We start from the raw sequence: 20923 nt of genomic DNA, 5'->3' as shown, positions 1-20923 counted from the left end.
AGATTATGGATTATTTTTCCCTAATTTAAAAATGTAAAATATACAAACTTAAGCTAGAATTCTGCTCATTCAAGTGTATATGGAAAACTGGAATTGTGTTTGTGGACTCATTTCTTATCATGAAGCACTTCTTCCCAATAGTAGCTTTTAATATAATAAATCTGAATGAAAACTATAGATTATATATTATTTTCTTTTTTACATTTCCCTTAAGAAGGGATGAACAATTATATGAATTAATAAAGGCAGAGTTCTTTGCACCCAAATCTGTATACATATCAATATTTACTTACTAAAAAATTTAGACATACAATAGGGAGTAGAAATTCTATTTTCATCCTTATATATCTGAAATTTTCTTATGCTTTCATAACGATTCTGATGCACAATTTTGTTTTTTTAGTTTAACTTTATCACCATTTTTACAAGCCTGCAAAATAAGTTATTAAATGCACGACAGTAATAGATTTTAGGAACTAAGTCATCCTGGAAAAAAAGAAAAACTATGTATGGAGAAGAAAGAACATTTCCATCTTTATAAACAACAGTTGTTTTTTTGTTTTTTTTTTTTTACATTTTTGGAGCCTCCATCAATTTTGGCAAACATACCAATTTCGTCCAACTTCTAAAGCTGGGAGTTGATCCAAAACTCTGGTAGTCAGAGATCTGCTAAGTGTGTTGTTGTTCTATTACCTGACACTTCTGGCTCAATTTGAAACATTTTTTTATTCACTCTTTATATTTTCTTTTCCTATTATTGAATCTTAAGAGTAATGGAAGAGCTGCTTCTTCCTTCTTATTTACAAAAAGCTAAGTCTCTTAAACCTCTATGTCCATACACAAAGTAATTTACTTGAATTAATAATTCAAACCATTAAAAACTTTCCGGTTCTTTGTTTTGCATTATATCAAAAAAGAAATTACAGGTTTTTTAAAACTTTCAACCAGTTGCATAAAGCAAATTTTTTAGAACATTAATTGTATTCATTTATAGGACTAAATGATGAATTATTATTTGTTATCAAATTTTAAAATGTATAGTTGTCTCTATGGTTAAGATTCTTCATTTTTTTAATAGTAGGCACATTTTAAGAACAATATTTAATCAGATATATTTACAGACAAAAAATCCAAAAATATATCTAATAAGTATAGTTCTACTATAATAACTTTGCTTTAGTCATTACTTTAGTAATATATGCTTTGTGGTACACTAAGAGTACATACTCTCTGAAAAATAAATTTACAAAAGCATTGATATATAGACTCCATTGAATCTACAATATTTCTTTTTTTTTTTTTTGCGGTACGCAGGCCTCCCACTGTTGTGGCCTCTCCCGTTGCGGAGCACAGGCTCCGGACACGCAGGCTCAGCGGCCATGGCTCACAGGCCCAGCCGCTCCGCGGCATGTGGGATCTTCCCAGACTGGGGCATGAGCCCGTGTCCCCGGCATCGGCAGGCGGACTCTCAACCACTGCGCCACCAGGGAAGCCTTACAATATTTCTTCAAAAATATATATTGTTTCATGAGTATATCCATGGAAAATTTGTTACTAGCTTCTACTGACTTCCTTGGGGAATAAATGTGCCTAAGGGGTAATTCAAAGAAAGAAAGGTAAGTGTTATGTCTCAATTTACTGATGTGTTAAAACAGAGAAAATGACCTATGCTAAACTTTACTAAAATTAAAGGTGAATAAATTGGTATCCCTTCGTTAGAAATCTACATGATTACTCTTTTGTCTGAAATTTTTACTTTTAAATGTCTGTTATGCCATCACATCCAAGAGTATTACTTATTCAAGCATTTTCCAAAATTTGTTTCTTAAAGCATTGTTCTCATAGAATATTAATAGTTGTTGAGGGTGAGGGAGCTCAGAAAAAGTTTCTGGAATGTATTAAGTTAGGGAACTGTTGGGTTAAATAAAATCCACGAAGTATTCTTTCTGTAGGAATGCTCAAAGCCTAAGAGAGAATAATCAAACACATTCATTATTATCTTCTGACTAGACTCAGTTCAACGTCTCTCAAGTACTTTTCATTGTTCTGAGTGATGCCTATCCTGAATATAAGAAGAGGTTGGACTTACATGTGGTTCTATGGAGGAATGAAGCCACTAGAAAATTGGTTCATATCACGATCAATAGGGTGAACTCCCTATATTAAGTTAGGTCATTATTTCCAGTATTTTCAGAGTAAACATCTTTGCTGCAAGCATTTTTGCTGCAAACATTTTCAACTCATAACTAATTGGCCATAAGGCAATTTTGCCCATGAAAGATAAAATAACTGGGTGACAGTTTTTGGTTTGACAGTTTGGTTTCAACTGGCTGAAATGTATTAGCACTTCTTCCAGTTAGCGACATTATTAATGGCTTTATCGAGCTGACAGATGACAATGATTTGCCCCAAGAGTTGGTTCCTTATTTTGAAACACACTACATTGGAGAAGAAAGAGGACAAGGGTGAAAATAACTTATTGGCCATAAGGCAATTTTGCTCCTGAAAGATAAAATGACTGTTTGACAGCTTGGTTTCAACTGGTTGAACTGTGTTAGCATTGCTTCCAGTTAGCGACGTTATTGATGGCTTTATCGAGCTGGCAGATAACAATGATTTGACCCAAGAGTTGGTTTCTTATTTTGAAATGCTACATTTGAGGAGAAAGAGGCTGAGGGTGTTGAAGGCTCAGAGTTGAACCCACATTTTCCATAGAACTTTGGAACATCTATCAGGGGATATGTGACAACATGCCAAGAACAAATGACAGTTCAGAGGCCTTTACAATGCAACACAAAGCTCAGTTACAAATATGCCTCCTAATATTTGGAAACTGATACCTCTTGTAATGAAGGAAGAAATTTTACTGGAAAAGGAAAAGTGTGGTGCTGAAGGAAAAGATGAATCAACAAGCCAAAAAAAAAAATCCAAAACACCAAAGAAATGTACAAAATACTATGAACAAAAGACTTGGAAGACAAGTGCTTAGGTACATGCCACTGAATAAAATCTGTTATTTGTATAGCATTGCCATGAATCTGTATACATTTTAAATGTATTCAAATATTTTGCATTTCGCAATAAAGTCTTATTTTGTTATTCATTTCTCATGTTTCCTTATGTACTCTTTAATGTCCCTTTTTTATTTTTCACTGTCGTATCTTTATGGCAAAATAGCCTGACGGCCACTTAGTTATGAGCAAATGGGACAAAAGTGCTTGAGGCAAAGATGTCTACAGCAAAGATGGTGACTGTGAAAGTACCTAGAACCAAGGAAGGTTAGAGTACTCACATTCTGTCACCAGATCATTTAAAGAAAACAAAAGAACATTTAAACTTTATTTATGTCAATATTTCCCAAACTTCTGTGATGATTTAAAAATTTTTTTGAATGATAGTTAAAACAGAGATTTGGAGGCACCACACCAGACTTCCTGATCCATAACCTCTGGATGACTGGTCATTTTAAGTTACTTTTTCCCAGGGTTTCTTATTAAGAAAAAAGAGCTAGAAAATCATCTGTTAGGACAGACAATGGCATCTGCTTAACCTAATTTAGCTCTTTTTACCAACAGTGAATTTCATTCATTCTCCTCCACAACAAGACCCAAGCTTTATGAATTTTCTGGATCCCAGCAATTCCTCTAGTACTTAGAATATGACAAGATGTGCAAGTCAGATGATATTTACAAATATGTTTAAGGTCCTCAGATGGTGCATATTATATTTCTGATGGTATTTGCATTTTTAATTTATCTTTTTAAAATTAAAATATCTGTGGTTAAATGTAATATAGATGCATATGTCTACATAAGCTTACATACATGTATAGATGCATGTGTGTAAATAAGCTTACATACACATAAATATAGAAGAATGTAGACTAAACAAAGGCTTTCTTTGACAATTTTTATTTATTACATGGAAAGGAACACTTATAATCCTTTTATCACAGATTATATATTCCTGAAATACGAAGATCAATACAATACAGACACGTTCTTCAGATCTATTATTTTCCAAATTTTGCAAGTATAGAGACCTCTTAAATATGACTCAATCTTTTTGACATGGAATTTTTTCAAAAATATATAAAATATTTTCATTGTTTGCCTACATATTAATGAAAAAGAAGCTCTTTATAAACCATGAAAACTATTACAAACCTTTTCTTTAAAATTCACTTATTCACTTAAAAAATCCATTGACTAGCCCTTAAGTAATAAGACCCACACTAGAGCTAAACAGTGAAGTGGATACAAATAATAATAATACAGAATCCCTCCCCTCAAAGGACTCAGCCCATCAGAAGACAGCCATATAAACACATAATAAAGACATTATGTGAAAATATCAGGGGAGCTGGAGGCCTCTGAGCACCTGGGAAGACCTCATAAAGGACGTTACCCTCAAGGGGAGCAATAGAGGGAAAGCAGGAGTTCATTAAATGGACAAGAAAAAGAATAACATTTACAAAGTTATAAGTGAGAAGGACTTGAGGTGTAGATTGTGGTGAGAAGCATGAACGTGACCATGTGCTGAGATTAGAAGGTAGACTCAAGTAAGGTAATGAATGAAACACATTAAATGCCTTTCAGATGTATTTGGATCATCTCCCACAGCCAAAGAAGAGTCAAAGATTTTAAAAAAGAGTGATAATGTTGGGGGGTGGGGGTGGACAAGGCTTGGGAGAAGGATTCTGTAAGGTGCCCTCTAGGAGGCGAGGAGTGTTTAACTTACAGCATTTAGGTCATCTTGGCTGAATATGTGACTCACCTGAGGAGCTGTAAAAATATAATGTCCCAATTGCACACTTGCCCAATCAATTATGTTAGAATCTGTAGGGAGTGTGACTGATGCTCCAGTATTGTTTAAAGCTTCCTAGGTGATTCTAAGGTGCAGTCAAATTGGGAACCAATTAGATTGTTGGTTCTCCTGGGCTAACTGGCTGATCCATGAAGGTGATGAGAGGGAAGGAGACATCAAGTTCCACTTGTGGTTTTTTGCTAGAGGAACTGGGTAAATAGTTAAGCACTGGTATTGATAGGAAATATGAGAGGAACAGCTGAATAACGTAAACATGAGTATAAGCCCAATTTTTAACATTTTGAGTTTAGAGAAACACATTTTACACTATTGTAAAGCTTTTTCCTGCACTTGCTTGTGACCTTTTGTTGGTTTGGGAGAATGAGAAAATCCCATAAGGACATAAGAAAAGGAAAGATAGAGAAGAGTTTAAATATTAAGATTTCCATCAACATGGTCTCTGATTCTCCAGCCTCTGGAAACATATGCTTTTCCTCACGTTTTAGTCCGAGTTTTCTTTATTTAGTTCTTATTTAATAAATAATCACTTATTCATTTCATGACTACGTTTGTGCTAGAGGTCCCTCAAAGAGGACTAAGACCTAGTGTCAATTTCATTTAAGGCCCATCTTCCAGACTCTGTCCACAAGTGTTCCTGGACTTAACTTAGTTAATTAGGCTGGGCAGGTTTTACCCACTTCAAAACCAGATGGTTTTTAAAACAAAAGTCTAAGTAAGACAAAGGAGAGACCTATACTTAAGCTGTATCATTTCCTTGACGATGCTGAACGATTTCAGAGTATACTTAACTAAATATTGTTGATATTTCAATATTGTCAATATTTATTTCAGCATAGATGTTTTAGGAATATAAAGAAATAAAGACTAGAATGGTGGTTACCAGGGGTTGGAGAGTGGAGGAAATGGGGAGATGTTGGTCAAAGAATTCAAAGCTACAGTTTTAAGATGAATAAGTTCTAGGGATCTAATGTATAGCACGGGGATTATAGTTAATAGCAGTATACTGCATAGTTGAAAGTTGCTAATAGAGTACATCTTAAACGTTCTCACTACAAAAAGAGAGACGGTAGATATGTGATGTGATGGAGGTGTTAGCTATCACTATAGTGGTAATCCTTTTGCAATATGTAAGTGTATCACATCAACAAGTTGTATACTTTACAACTGGGCAGCTGAGGTAGAGTAAACATGTTGGTAGAGGGATTAGAGTGAGAGAAGGAGGTATTTGTCCCTCAGTAATTTCTACATGTATAGACAATAATCCTAACAAAGTGTGGATTATCCTAATGCAGGAATCCATGATTTCTCCAAGCTATCTAAGATTTAAAAACAAACCAACCAACCCAAGGTACCTGTGGCAAAGGAGTGGTACATTTCAGCTTGTAGTCTGGCTCCCCAAGCAAATGGTTAAAACCCACACTTAGTTGTTCACAGAAAGACCAGTGTTGACTAGTGATGAATAACATAAACTATGCTTGATTCTCTGCATTTTGTGTGTTTTTAAGCTATGCTCAGCCTTTTATTCCAGTGAGTATTAAATTAATACTCTACACATTTTCTTTGTTTAAAAATAACATCTCTCCCGTTATCTCCAGTTTCAAATATTTCTAGATTCTTAAACTTATATATATTAAACTGTTGTGTAATGATCAAAGCATTCAGAGTGCACAAAGATGCAATAGTGGTATTAACCAAAGTCACATCATAAACTTTCAAGTATCACAAAGATAAGCACTGATTAGTATACAGGAGAAATAGTGTAGCTGAGGTATTTAGCAGAAAGAAAATTTAGCACAAAGTGTAAGTAGAAATGTTTAAAAAAGGAGAGTTAGTTGCTTAATATTGGTTAAAATATATTAAGGAATAGCTATCCTAGTTTAAAGCACTTATATTTAATAATAAATAAATAGTTGAAGTCTAAAATCTTGAAGAGATTCAACAAAATAAAGCATATTTTTCAAACTATGTGACAAGCCACCAGCAAATTCTACTGAGATTAATGGTATAACACAGTTGCATGTAATCATAGAGGAACAGACATAACCTATAAGAGTTATTTTTTCTTATACTATTAGGGCATGTAGTACAAACCCACAATAGCTTGGTTATGACATACTAGAAAGACTCAACTAAAGTTGAATGTAATACAGATATACTTGTTAATATTTTTGGATGTCCCGAAATGAAACAAAAATAAAAACAGAAAAGCAAAAAAGTAAATTATTAATTTATATAACCCAAAAGCAATAAACTAAAAAAATTAGCATTACTAGGAGTGGATAATAAATTGCCTGTTGCAATATAAATGTGGACTAATATTTCAATATATCAATAATATTAAAATATAAAATATAACAAAATGTCATTTTCACTAACAAAAATATAAACTACATGGGGATAACTGTAATGAAATATAAACTACATGTGATAACTCTAAACTACATGGGGATAACTATATATGTGATATACAAGAAGACAATCTTAAAAAATACTAAAAATATTTTAAAATGTGAATAATTTAAGACAAATATAATTTGGGGAGATGGAAAAGCTGCTTATTTTAAAGGTGTTGAGTATTTTCATATCTATTTAGATGCTGAAAACCCCACTAAACATCATTGGTAGTTGTTTGAGCCTTACCAAATTATGCTGAAGTGTATCTAAAGTTTCATTCTGATCAATAAAACAATGTGACAAATGGAAAATAATTTATAGCTTGCATACAGTAATTCAATACATGATAAAAGAAACAAAAATAAAAAGTCATGATATTTATTCAAAAACTAGTAAAACAATGAATATGAAAACATAATTTTAAACCCACATCATCAACCTAAATAAGACCTAAATAAAATAATAATAAAAAATAATAAAAGAAACCACCATAAAGTAAAATCTAATAGAACTGAATTACTTTTTACAACCTCAAAAACAGAGAAAATTCTAATCTTGAAAGCTATGGATATAATCATAATTGCAAAAGAAAAGATGAACAGATGTTCACAAGTTTAAAACAACTATTTTTCCCACTTTATTGAGATATAATTGACATACAACATGGTGTCAGTTTAAAGTATACAACTTGTTGATGTGATACACTTACATATTACCACTATAGTGATAGCTAACACCTCCATCACATCACATATCTACCGTCTCTCTTTTTGTAGTGAGAACGTTTAAGATGTACTCTATTAGCAACTTTCAACTATGCAGTATACTGCTATTAACTATAATCCACGTGCTATACATTAGATCCCTAGAACTTATTCATCTTAAAACTGTAGCTTTGAATTCTTTGACCAACATCTCCCCATTTCCTCCACTCTCCAACCCCTGGTAACCACCATTCTAGTCTTTATTTCTTTATATTCCTAAAACATCTATGTTGACATAAATATTGACAATATTGAAATATCAACAATATTTATGTCTATATTGACATAAATAAATGTATATATTTATTGATTATACATATATTTATTTAGTATTTATGTCAAACTACAAACTAGGAAAATATTTTCAGAGCATAATATAGATAAAGGACTGTTGTATACAGTCCTCATTTATATTTAGAAAACATATATTACTTAAAAGATAAATGGACTAAAAAACTGACCAAAATAAAAGTAGTATAATTATCCACTTATTCACTTAACAAATTTTTACGAAGCACATGCTACATAACAAGCACTGTTCTAAATCTGAAGAAATAGCAGCATGCAAGCAGACAAAACCTGCTGCCCTTATGCAGGAGGGATAGATACTAAATAAGACAAATAAGTGTGACCTAATATATTGGTAGTAATTGCTATGGAGAAAAATAATTCAGGAAGGGAATGACAGGAAATGTGGAAGTGGGAAGGAGACTATAGTTTATACCTTCCAATTAACAAATACATGGTTAGAGAATGACAAGGTGATCTAAAATTTAATCCTCACTTTTAACACAATAAATTTGAATTAAAATAATATAGAAATAAATCAGCATTTCTATCATCAATTAATCTATGATAAAGGAGGCAAGAATATACAATGAGGAAAAGAATCTCTTCAATAAAAGGTGCTGGGATGGGCTTCCCTGGTGGTGCAGTGGTTGAGAGTCTGCCTGCCGATGCAGGGGACACGGGTTCGTGCCCCAGTCTGGGAAGATCCCACATGCCGCGGAGCGGCTGGGCCCGTAAGCCATGGCCACTGAGCCTGCGCATCCGGAGCCTGTGCTCCGCAACGGGAGAGGCCACAACAGTGAGAGGCCCACGTACCGCAAAAAAAAAAAAAAAGGTGCTGGGAAAATAGGATGACTACATGCAAAAGAATGAAACTGGACCACTTTCTTGCATAAAAAAAAAAACACCTCAAAATGGATTAAAGACTAAAATGTAAGACCTGAAACCATAAAGTTCCTCGAAGAAAACACAGGCAGTATGCTCTGCTTTTTAACGTCAGTTCTAGCAATATTTTTTTGGATCTGTCTCCTCAGACAAATGCAACACAAGCAAAAATAAACAAATGGGACTAAATCAAACCAAAAAGGTTTTGCACAACAAAGGAAACCATCAGCAAAACAAAAAGGCAACCTACTGAATGGGAGAAGATATTTGCAAATGATTTATCTGATAAGGAGTTGATATCTAAAATATATAAAGTACTCATACAACTCTATATCAAAAAAGCAAGTAATCCAACTAAAAAATGGGTAGAGGACCTGAATAGACATTTTTCCAAAGAAGACATACAAATGGCCAACAGGCACATGAAAAGATGCTTAACAACACTAACCATCAGGGAAATGCAAATCAAAATCACAATGAGATACCACCTCATATTTGTCAGAATGGCTATTATCGAAAAGACAAGAAATAAAAAGTGGTGGTGAGAATGTGGAGAAAAGGGAAACTTCTTGCACTGTTGGTGGGAATGTAAAATGGTGCAGCCACTATGGCAAACAGTATGGAGGCTCCTCAAAAATTAAAAATAGGACTCTGTATGATCCAGCAATTCTACTCCTGGGATTTATCCAAAGAAAACAAAAACACTACTTACAAAATATATGTGCACCCCTATGTTCACTGCAGCATTACTTACAATAACTAAGGTATAGAAGCAACCTGTTTCCTGTGACAGATGAATGAAGATGTGGAAATCTGCATTCCATAAATACAGGCTATTTACACACAACTTTATGCCATCATTACATGCATATTTTTGTGATCATTAAATTATGGTGTTGAGTGCTATAAACATATTGAAAATATAAACAATACAATGTTAATTGAAGAATATCAGAGTATTATACTGTATATAAAAGGTTCTTAAATTGTCTTTCTTAAATACAAACATTTATGGATGAAACAAAAATATTTCATGAAAAAAATATAGAAATAATCTGATTTAAGTTGATAGTATTTTTACCCAGAATTACAAAATTTTATAGTGAATGAGACCATACAATGACCAACTTTAATCTCTCAACCAATAGAGAAAGCATTCTACATTATGCCTAGATAATTTAGTTAATGTCAGAGGATCGTTCCCCACTAAGATACACTTTTGTATAGCTTACACCTTCTCCAAGGATCACAGCTTATTTGGCTAAATTATGAGTTCCAGACTAGACAAGGTCTAATCTCATCTAATCTCATTCGGTCTTACAAAATAGGAGTTTTCCACTTAGAAGATTTTTGATACTAGCAACTCTTTCCAGGCGTACCATGGGCCTTATACTGTCTCAGCCTCAACCCCTTGCTCACAGTGCCCATCGCATCTGAGTAGAATAGCCATCCCCTTTCCATCTCCTTGATGGAAAGCCTATAAAGTCTTCCTCATATTTTAGGTCATGGCTTAAATTCCCCCTTATTCAACAGTAAAATTAACAATTAGTAATAATAAGCATAGTAATAACATCAGTGAAAACATATCATAAAAGGAATGTAATTGAGGGATTACTAGTAAAAGTATTTTAACAATATTAATTCTGTAATAGTCCCTTACCAGCCCAAACCACAGAGTGCTTTTATGTTTCTTTTCCAAATTAGGAAACTAGGAGTTCAGGAACACCAAATAACTTGCCACATCAACAAATTACAAAATCAGCTGAGCTGGGATTTGTCCTTGAGCCTGAAAGAAGCCAAAACTAGGGTTTTGTGGGTTTTTTTTCCCCAGTTTTCCACATTACCATAGTCTTCTTAAGATCCCTCAGATGGAGCAAACCTCTCCCTTCGCTGTTCCTCAACTATGTTTTGAACTTGTGTACAGCATTGAGTTTACAGACTACCTTTTACCATAAATATCTATGCCTTTCATTCGCATACTGCCAAGCCATGTCACACCACACACACACACACACACACACACATCTATCCACAGAGGAAAGTACTTGCTCAATAAATACTCACTTAACTGACATAAAGAGAATCCCAATTTAATCTATCACTAGTGAGCCATTGTTAACATTTCTAATTCCAGTGTTCAAGGTAACATGGGCAAGAAATCCCTGGAATAATACCAGCCAAACCAACCGCAATGACGCAGGGCTGTGAAGAATGTGGAGCAGTGAAAACAGAAAATACTTTTAATACTTCTAAAGGAATAGAGTATATCAACCCTAGGCAGTGCTACGTTTTACTATTGTAGTTACTGGCATTATGGAATACGGTTTTAAATGGAGTTTTTTCAAGTCAAATATCTTAATAGAAATGGAGCTATAATTGTACAGTGTGGTAAATTTTCAGCATCTAATGACTCATGAAAGCTTGCCAAAACAGGCAGACTTTGAAAGAAAAGGTTTACCTCTTTTCTTGATTTACTACAGAGTAAATCACAGACAAGCTAGTGTTGTTTTTGGCTAAGGACTTGAGACTAAGGCATACAAATGTGCAAAAGAAAAATATCTAACCAGTATATTCCCCTCCCTGGGCAACATTAGCTTATCATGTGAGAATGTAAAAGATTTTCAAACAATTATGAAAGTATTTACTCCAGGAATATTTCCATGAAATCATTTCAAGTATGAAGAGAGAATTATACGCATTTAACGAGTTGACAGAAAGTAGAAAAACATGAGTGAATGAGTTTTGTGTGAAGGATAAATGATAGATATTGAATTAACATTAAATTCAAATAGCCATGAAGACTCTTCTAATTGGTTAAATATTTATTCTTAGGGGAGATGCTAAATTCAATGGTGAAAGTAAATATTCTAGTCCATTTTTTAACATGACTCCCTTCTAAAGGCACTATACGTTAGCTCAAGATAAGTCAATAAAATATCCAAGCACATTTGATATGGAATATTTGGGTAAATCCATAAAAAGAACATAAAGATTCATATCCTCTGAGGTTTTGAAGACTATCTGTTTAAAGCTACGAAACAGAGACTAGCTATGTATAATAAGAATTATCTTGGCAAACTATAAGCTAATCAATTTCCATATAATATGATTAATGTGATATAAAATACATTAAGAATATTAAATTAGTTCAACACACACTTTTCTATTTTACAATCTAACCCATTAACTCTGATTTCTCCCCCCTTAATGATTTTCCTTCACACCACTCTAATCATTTAACATCTGATCAATTGTATCTTCTAGTTACCTCCTATCTCTTTTACATTTTTCCGTTATCATTGCCACTTACTCATTTCAAGCTATAGCCTCTTTTTTTAAATGAGAATTAAAGTATGTTATTACAATGTTTTTTACTGAAGTATAGTTGATTTACAATATTAAATTAATTTCAGGTATACAGCATAGCGATCAGATATTTTTATAGATTATAGTTCATTTAAAGTTATTACAAAATAATGGTTATATTTCCCTGTACTGTAAAATATATCCTTTTTGCTTATTTATTTTATACATCATAGTTTGTATCTCTCAATTCCCTACCCTTGTCTTGCCTCTTCCCCTTCCCTCTCCCCACTGGTAACCACCAGTTTGCTCTCTATAGCCTCTTAAATATTATACTTGCCTGTGATCTACTAGAGCAACACTAACCATTTTATTCTTCTGCTTAAAACTCTTCATTGTTATTGGGTTGAAACACAGATGTCTTAGTGCCAATGTCCTCTGTGATTTTACTCTTGTCTACTTCTTACTTCATCACTTTTGTCTCACTCACATTGAACTATTTTCATTTCCCCTAACTCCCCATGGTATTTCACACCTCATGTCTGCTTTTATCATTGTCCTCCAGGCGTCCTTACATTGCTATTTCTATTCATCTTTCAAGGCTCAGCTCAAGTGTTACCTCCTCCTCTTCTAATTGATCTCTAGCCACTTTCTCGTCATCTCCCCAAACTGTTAGGTTCTTCTCCTCATGTTTAAGTTAAGATTAGCCAGACCTGAAATTCAAAACCTGTTCCTTTTACTTATGAGTTATTTATGTTGAGCAAGTTAACCTCACTAAGCTTTAGTTATCATATCTGTATAAAATCATATCATGTGATATCAACAGCACTGTTTTGATGAAAGAAAAGTGTATTTTCTGGAGAATATCATTTCTTTTTGTTCTGTGCTCCCTGTTCATACCTCTATGGTATTACTGATAAGAGTGCTTTGCCGTAATTTATTTTTTCTTGGTGTCTTCAAGTAGACTGAACTTCTTGAGAGAAGAAATAGAGTGTATTTCTCAAATATGTATCTCAATACTTAATCTAGGACTACTAACAGCTGATACCTATTTCTAATGTAAGCATTTACTAAGGGCTAATATTATGCTCAGCATTTTATGGATTAGAAGTATATATTCAACATATCCTCTGTCCTTACTTATCGCAGATAAGAACATGTAAAGAAGATATGGGTAAACCATGACATGAGGAAGAAAGCTGTGAATACCATTAAATAAACATGGGCAAAGGCATGGGATTTCAGAAGACAACAAATACTCCCATCCTGAGAGAAATGGGGGAAAATAGAGGTGGAGGTAACCAAGTAGGAAATGAGGAAGATTCTAAGAAATTTGCAGCATTTGAGTTGACACTTGGAAAGGTAGTTAGGATTTGAACATAGAGAGATACAAGAGGTAAAGATAGAAGCAATGTCAGATAGAGGGGGAAAAATAAAAGCAAAATGAGGAAATGCTGGGCATTTTTAGTTGCTAGCAAATAGGTCCACTAAATGAGAGTTCATGATAGCAAAAGTGGTGAGTGTCTTTCACCAGCAAACATGGATCCTAGACTGATAGTTCAATAGCTCAACCAGATTTGGATATGTTGAGTGCACAGCATATTCTCAGCCATAGCAGCTATATGACAGGATTAATTTATCATAGTGGTATTGACATCTCCAAAGACAAAAAACAGTGGCTGTTACAGCCATTGTTCATTATTAATTGAGGTGAATAAAATATAAAAATTTTAAAGAAAATAGCTCAGGGCTTCCCTGGTGGCGCAGTGGTTGAGAGTCCGCCTGCCGATGCAGGGGACACGGGTTCGTGCCCCGATCCCGGAAGATCCCGCGTGCCGCGGAGCGGCTGGGCCCGCGAGCCATGGCCGCGGAGCCTGTGTGTCCGGAGCCTGTGCTCCGCAACGGGAGAGGCCACGGCAGTGAGAGGCCCGCGTACAGCAAAAAAAAAAAAAAAAAAAAAAAAAAGAAAATAGCTCAGTACAGTTTCCCCAAAATCCTTAGAGAGTAAAAGCACAGAAATCATCTTCAAATGAAACAAGTTATTTTTTCCTTGCTGATATCATTTAAATATAACACTCATAGTGCCCTCTCATGTGAAGAGTAACAGAGCATGACCTCATCTGATGAATAGAAGAAGCAATTTTTCTACCACTAACTGGCATGAGAAAGAGCAAAACTCCTGGAGGAAATTAGCAAATCTTAAAGGTGTGGATGACATTCTGTAGTAGTGCCTGTCCAAAAAAAAATGACACAAATTATGGCACTGAACTGTAGAGCCAAACAGCCGCAGACACTCTCTCCATGGCAAAATGCATTTTTCCAGAGATTAATTTCTAAACATGCCAATGTTTAAGTGTAAGTTTGCAATATATTACAAGTTACACTAAGGAGTCAGTTGAATCTCTCCTCTGACTTAAACACACATAAACACACACACATAGAAATTTTCCACTGGAAAACAGGAAAACAAATTCTTATGTTCCAACAAGCAACTGTATATTTTAAAAGTCTTTTCCATATTTACATTGTTTTAGTGATTGTATGTGTTTGTGGGTGAAGTTAAAAATGTCATTGATGGTAATCTGAATGCAGATAGTGAATGCAACCACAAAATAAAGGCAGATACGTACTCTTATTTTTTAAATGCCAGAGTAGGACAACCAAAATTATGCAACTAATTCTCATAACATGATCTAAAAACAATCCAACAAGTGGCAATTTAAGAATTAATCTTTATGGATAAATATATAAGCAAAAACATAGGAATGATAAAGCCTGAAATCAGGACTGACTTTTCCACTAGGTATAACAGCCACAGTGCCAAGGCCCCAGGGGCTCAAAAAACTGTTTTAATTTTAATGTTTTTAAACCAGAAAAAAATGAATATAATAACATTTAATATATAACAAAGAATTCACCCTGGATTATATTCATCTTACTACCAACACAGTTGGAAAATACAAGTTTTTAAGAACTTTATATGGAGAAAGTGGCCCAAAAAGACAAAAGAACCCATGAAAGTCAGAATGTAGTCCTCCGTGAATTTATAATAGAAGCTACTTCTAGTACTTAAAGGAGGAAAATGATATTAAAGAAGAGTATACAGAGAGAGCTGCTCAACTTTTTTTGTAATATTTTATTTACTTAAAATTATTAAGCAGATGGGGCATAATGAGATTTGATAAAACTCTTTGGGTACATACACGTTTGCTATGTTTTCTCCAGTTTTAAAAATAATTCACGATTAAAAGGTTAATAATTGATCGTTTTGGTTGAATGAATTATCGTTAGATTTTTTAAGGGTAAAATGTCCCTTTAAGATAAGCTGTTAGTTTGGTCTCCATAAATATTTTTCATCTCTCAAATGAACAAACTTTCTTTGGAAAGAAATGTTTCATCTCAAGAGACATGTGATTTTAATTTACAGAATTGTTCTTCTAACCAAAAAATGACACAGTGAACTTTTTTTGAAAATCATGTTGGTTACGGATTTTTTATAGGGTATTAATGTTCCCTAATAAAATTGGTATGGTGACAGAAGGTATGGGATATTTTTGCAAGATTTCCTTATTTTAAAATGTATTATTTTGTTCCAACTCCAGAACTTAATAAAAACAAACTTAGGAATGAAAAAGAAATGGAAAATGTAAAAGTTATTTAAAAATTAAAATCACTGGAAATAAAAATAAAAAATACATAAATCAACCTGACTGGTATAGGGCTTTCAGTTCAGTAGTGGTTACAGAGCAGATATTTATTTTCCAATATATTGGCTTATTTGAATTAGAAAGTCTATTTTCCTTAGACTGTAAGCTCCATGAAGAGAAGCCTTTTTTGTTTTGTTTTGCTCACTGATGTGCCTCCAGTAACTGGAGCAGTACCTGGCATGTAGTATGTTTTCAATTAACATACGTCAAATGAACAAATCAACTAGGGTTGAGCTTCATAAAGAAGGCAGGGTTCAAGCCATGAAATTGTTGTTGATAGTACTAATTATTTCTGCCCATATTCCTTCTTGACTACTCTTATGAAAGATTAAAACAGGAGAATTATCTATATGTTTTTAATCTGTACAAAACACCTGCGAACTTGGTTGTATTAGGTGAGAAAATTTGAAGGACCTCAAAAGACAAAAATTGGGGATAGTCAGTGAAGAAACAGGAAGAACAAGCCACACAGGAAGAACAGAAGTAAGTGCATTCTTAGAGCTACTTCTCAGAAGACAGCTCACAATGCAAATGGTGATGAGAAAAGTGCAGTCCACAGATGATATTAAGATAGCAACAGTGATGCAGAGACATGGCTGAATAATACAGGAGTTTTCAGAATTAGACATTCAAGTTAAAGAATAAGTATCTGCGACCTAAAGTTTATTCTAAGTATTAGTTGGAGTTTTTGTTTGTTTTGTTTTGTTGTATTTAAGATACATCAGATAGAAATAAAGATCAATCGTTTCTCAACATAGCAGAAGATAACTAGCAAGATGAATGATGCCTAAGTGTGTGTTTGGCAGCAAACAAGGAAGAGACTAGAAAAAAAAGAGAGAAGTGGTGGTGAACATCTGGGGTGGTTTCTCTTCTAAGAAAAGGAAAAAGGTCATATCCCACCCAGTGAGAAGAAGTGACCCCCTCGAAAATGTAAGTGATCTTGCTTGACCTATGACGCGAGCATGAGGATGACCTCGGCTGTTTCACTGCAATGTGTGTTTCTTGTTAGAAAAAAGTGCGAGAGTTGTGCTCTGCCGTAAAAGAATGTGAGGGGTAGGAAGGTGCTGAAAAGCAAAAGAAAGAAGTGGAGCGTGGGGAACTTGATGCAAGCTATGGAAAAAATGGAATACTAAGTCAGCCCTGCCTTTTAAAAATGTGAGGTAGAAAAGATAAAAAGAAATACGTGTATATGTACTTCCCTATACACAAACAGATATGCATATACACACAGACACACACATAGCTATTTTTGTTCTTTGTTTAATTGTGGGGATCAGTTCTTTTTCTATTAATGTCTTCTGCTTATCATTAAAATAATGATCTTTACTTGGAAAGGAACAGGCCAAGGGCATGTCTCTAATAGCTCAAAATATCTAATACTATTTTCTATGGACACCTAGAATCCCAAGTCTAAAACAAATTTAGGTTAGTTCAACTTTCGGTCCTTTTACAAAAAACAATACCAAGCCAACACCCTTATCCAAGGCTTGACAGTATCCTCAGAATTTTTTTATTCTATAAAATATGTCGGTTCTTTGCTCAAAGTAGCTGAAAAATCCCCATATTACAATATAAATTAGTGGAAACTTAAATGACTTGACCTACATAAACTCCTCACATTTCTTTCGTCTTTTAAAGTTTTTTTCATCCTTTTCTCTCCTCCAGCCCTCTCTAGTCCCTCAATCCCCTTGAGGTCTTCTCCACAGAGCCTCATTATTTAAGTAAGAATGCACCCAGCAAACAGCTGTGGAAGGGAAGAACTAGACCGAGGCACATGGCCAAACCAGGACAGAAATATTGGGTACAATGTCAAATCTATTGGTATAAGGACAACCAAACAATTATGAGCTCTCAATTATGTTAAACAGTGGTGATTCAGTGTTTGTCATTCAGTGTTTCATTATGGAAATATAGGGGAGATTTTACAGCTGAAGGATTGGGGGATTTTTCCGATTATTTCATAATAAAAATCTTACTTATTCAGTTATTAGTTATGAGTCAAAGATTTTGTTTATTTCAAAAGCCCAAGACTGAACCTTTACTGGGCCATGACTTTTTAATAGTCCAATGAACCCAAAGAAACAGAAACTCTCATTTTTTAGGATGCTGCCTGCAGGAACTGAGATGAAACTACTAATCAAGTTATTTAAACAGAACTGAGAAGTGAGATATCTTCTGCCATCTGTCCTCCCATCCCCCAAAATATTCTCATGGAAATATGAGACACCGTTACTCTTTCACTTACACAAAGCACCAACACTTAATAAGAAAGTCGACTCTGGCCAATGATTTAGTTAAACCCTGGGAAGCACACTGGATAACAATTTCCTCTTGCTTTCCCTTTCCTCTGGGATTCCCTCCTGAAATCTGAAGGCAGAGTGAGCCAGCTGACATTCAGTAGTGTATAAGGAATTTAATATTAAAAGTAGGGCACTGTTTTGAAATATACAAATTTTTACTAGACGCTATTGCCCAGTGACATGTGGTCACACCTATCTTAAGTAATTATTCATCATCTCACCGTGGATGTTCTGCCACGTGTCTTTGTCCTTGCTTTTTCTACTTATGCTCCTGCTCTCCACGAGAGGGCAGGCAGGGGCAAGGAGAAGGCAATTCTGTCGGGAAATCTGCTTAAAAAAAGAAAAAGTTTGATAGGACAGGAAGTAAACAATATTGTCTAAATCCAGATTTGAGGATTATCTGCCGATTTTTTTTATTCCTCCATTTCCCCACCTCTCCCGGATATGGAGCAATAGGGATCGGCACTTATTGAAGTAAACTGAAGTAAAGGATTTTCTGTGTGTTTGGGTTCACTGGTGAAACCTGAATGATCAAAGTTCAACATGTTGCATCAATTTCTTTTCAACTGGCAGGATGGGTGATTGTGCCACTTTTTCAACCTTGTGATTTTATAGTTATTTCCTTTGACTCAAATAGTTATAGTAAATAATTCTTAATAATAATTCCCAGTTTTATTCTGAGGAAAATTGCTTCAAAACTACATTCCCACATATATATCATCTAGATATATATGTGATTTAGAATTTGGAATGGTGATCTGGATTTTACCTTAGATATGCTAATTTACTACTGTACCACAGTTATACATAACAAATTAATTTTTCCACTGTGCTATTGTAAAATGGAAACTGTAGCTCAAGAGAAATCATATAGAAGATTCTATGAATGATACTTGGCTTCCTCTACAAAAAGGTACTAAAAATGTATAATACCCAATCATGGGTAAAATGGCATTATGGATACGTGGATGGGTTAGAAGAACAAATCATTTTTTAAAGATATTCTTTTCACGTTAAAATTCTGGGTAACGAAAAATTTTAAGCAACAACAATCAAAAGTCTTCAAATATCTTATATTTCTGTAAATTCATAATAAAATAATTTTGTGATAAGTAGAAGAAAAAAGTATAACTTTTGATAAAAGAAAGTTCTTAAAAGTAATTAGAAGGCTACTTGAATGCATCCCCTAATATTGTTTTAATTAACCTACTTCCATTACTCACTTTACATTTTCTTTTACATCATATTATACTCACCTTAACTGGAACAAAAACTTGTGATATGCATCGACATTAACTTTATTAAAATACAAAGTTTTGACAGGGAAGAATTTTCTTATTCTATACTAATAAATGGAAGGGTTTCGAATTTCAATGGCTGAAAGGAAGTCAGATTTTAGTTATATGAATCCAGGGTAACTTCATTCATGGATCAAAAAAGACCTCTTGGGGCTTACAAAACCTTTATTATTTTCAAGCTACAAGAAATAGTTTGGTAGAGAGCTGGATAATGGAAAACATATTCTTCTCCAATCAATCCACTTTGGGGTGCTTTCCAGCTGTGAGACAGTCTCTCAAACTTAAAAGTTCTCCGAAGTTCTCCTTGGCCTGGAGCCCAAATTTACTTATAAAAAATATGACTACGTAAAAAAAAGCATTATAAAATATAGCAATTTTTGTTACCTTGCTAAAAACTTAAAATGATTTATGACACTGTTAAGGATTGTTAATGCTTCGAATGGTTAGATTTTAATGTTTAGAATTAGCACAGTTTAAATTTTCACCTACTATTTTAGATTGTATTAATTCTTGTAGGCTGAAGAGTGTGTCCCCAGACTAAAATTTCTACTTTATTATGCTAAGTACACCACACTGGAAGAGGGCTACTGGAAATACATAAGTCATACATCTGAGGTGTTATTATTAAGATAAGTTATAATCACCATAACAAAGATAATGAACTCTTTCTTTATATAAAGTAGTTCACCATTTCTAAATGCATAAGTTACAATTATGAGAAATAAACGTCATTAAAGCACATAAGATTTGGGGGAGTTTTGATGTTAAAAAGCAATGTAAGTGGGCTTCCCTGGTGGTGCAGGGGTTAAGAATCCGCCTGCCAATGCAGGGGACACAGGTTTGAGCCCTGGTCCGGGAAGGTTCCACATGCCACGGAGCTACTGAGTCTGTGCCCTAGAGCCCAAGAGCCACAACTATTGAGCCCACGAGCCACAGCTATTGAAGCCCATGCTCCTAGAGCCTGTGCTCCACAACAAGAGAAGCCACTGCAATGAGAAGCTTGCACACTGCAAGGAAGAGTAGCTCCCGCTCGCCACAACTAGAGGAAGCCCGCGCGCAGCAACGAAGACCCAACGCAGCCAAAAATAAATAAATAAAATAAATTTATTTTTAAAAAGCAATATAAGTATCTACATTTAAAGTTATTAAACATGAAA

The 20923-nt window shown here is 34.3% G+C and overlaps 1 protein-coding gene across 5 annotated transcripts in view; it reads right to left on the bottom strand.

Annotated features, from left to right (window-relative positions):
* Window positions 1-20923, bottom strand: part of AGMO (alkylglycerol monooxygenase) — a 347764-nt gene that overhangs the window by 78197 nt on the left and 248644 nt on the right. For 2 of the 5 annotated variants that reach the window (XM_082632052.1, XM_082632050.1), the window contains one exon: window positions 18690-18798. The exons of 2 other annotated variants lie outside the window; for them this stretch is intronic. In XM_082632052.1, the coding sequence (XP_082488178.1) occupies window positions 18690-18798 (109 nt within the window). The remainder of the gene's footprint in view (window positions 1-18689; window positions 18799-20923) is intronic. One more of the 5 variants, XM_082632051.1, reaches the window with a different exon arrangement.

This window comes from Mesoplodon mirus, assembly GCF_964341445.2.
Source record: "Mesoplodon mirus genome assembly, chromosome: 9".
NCBI classification, from domain to species: domain Eukaryota; kingdom Metazoa; phylum Chordata; class Mammalia; order Artiodactyla; family Ziphiidae; genus Mesoplodon; species Mesoplodon mirus.
This window is presented reverse-complemented; position numbering and strand designations above follow the sequence as displayed.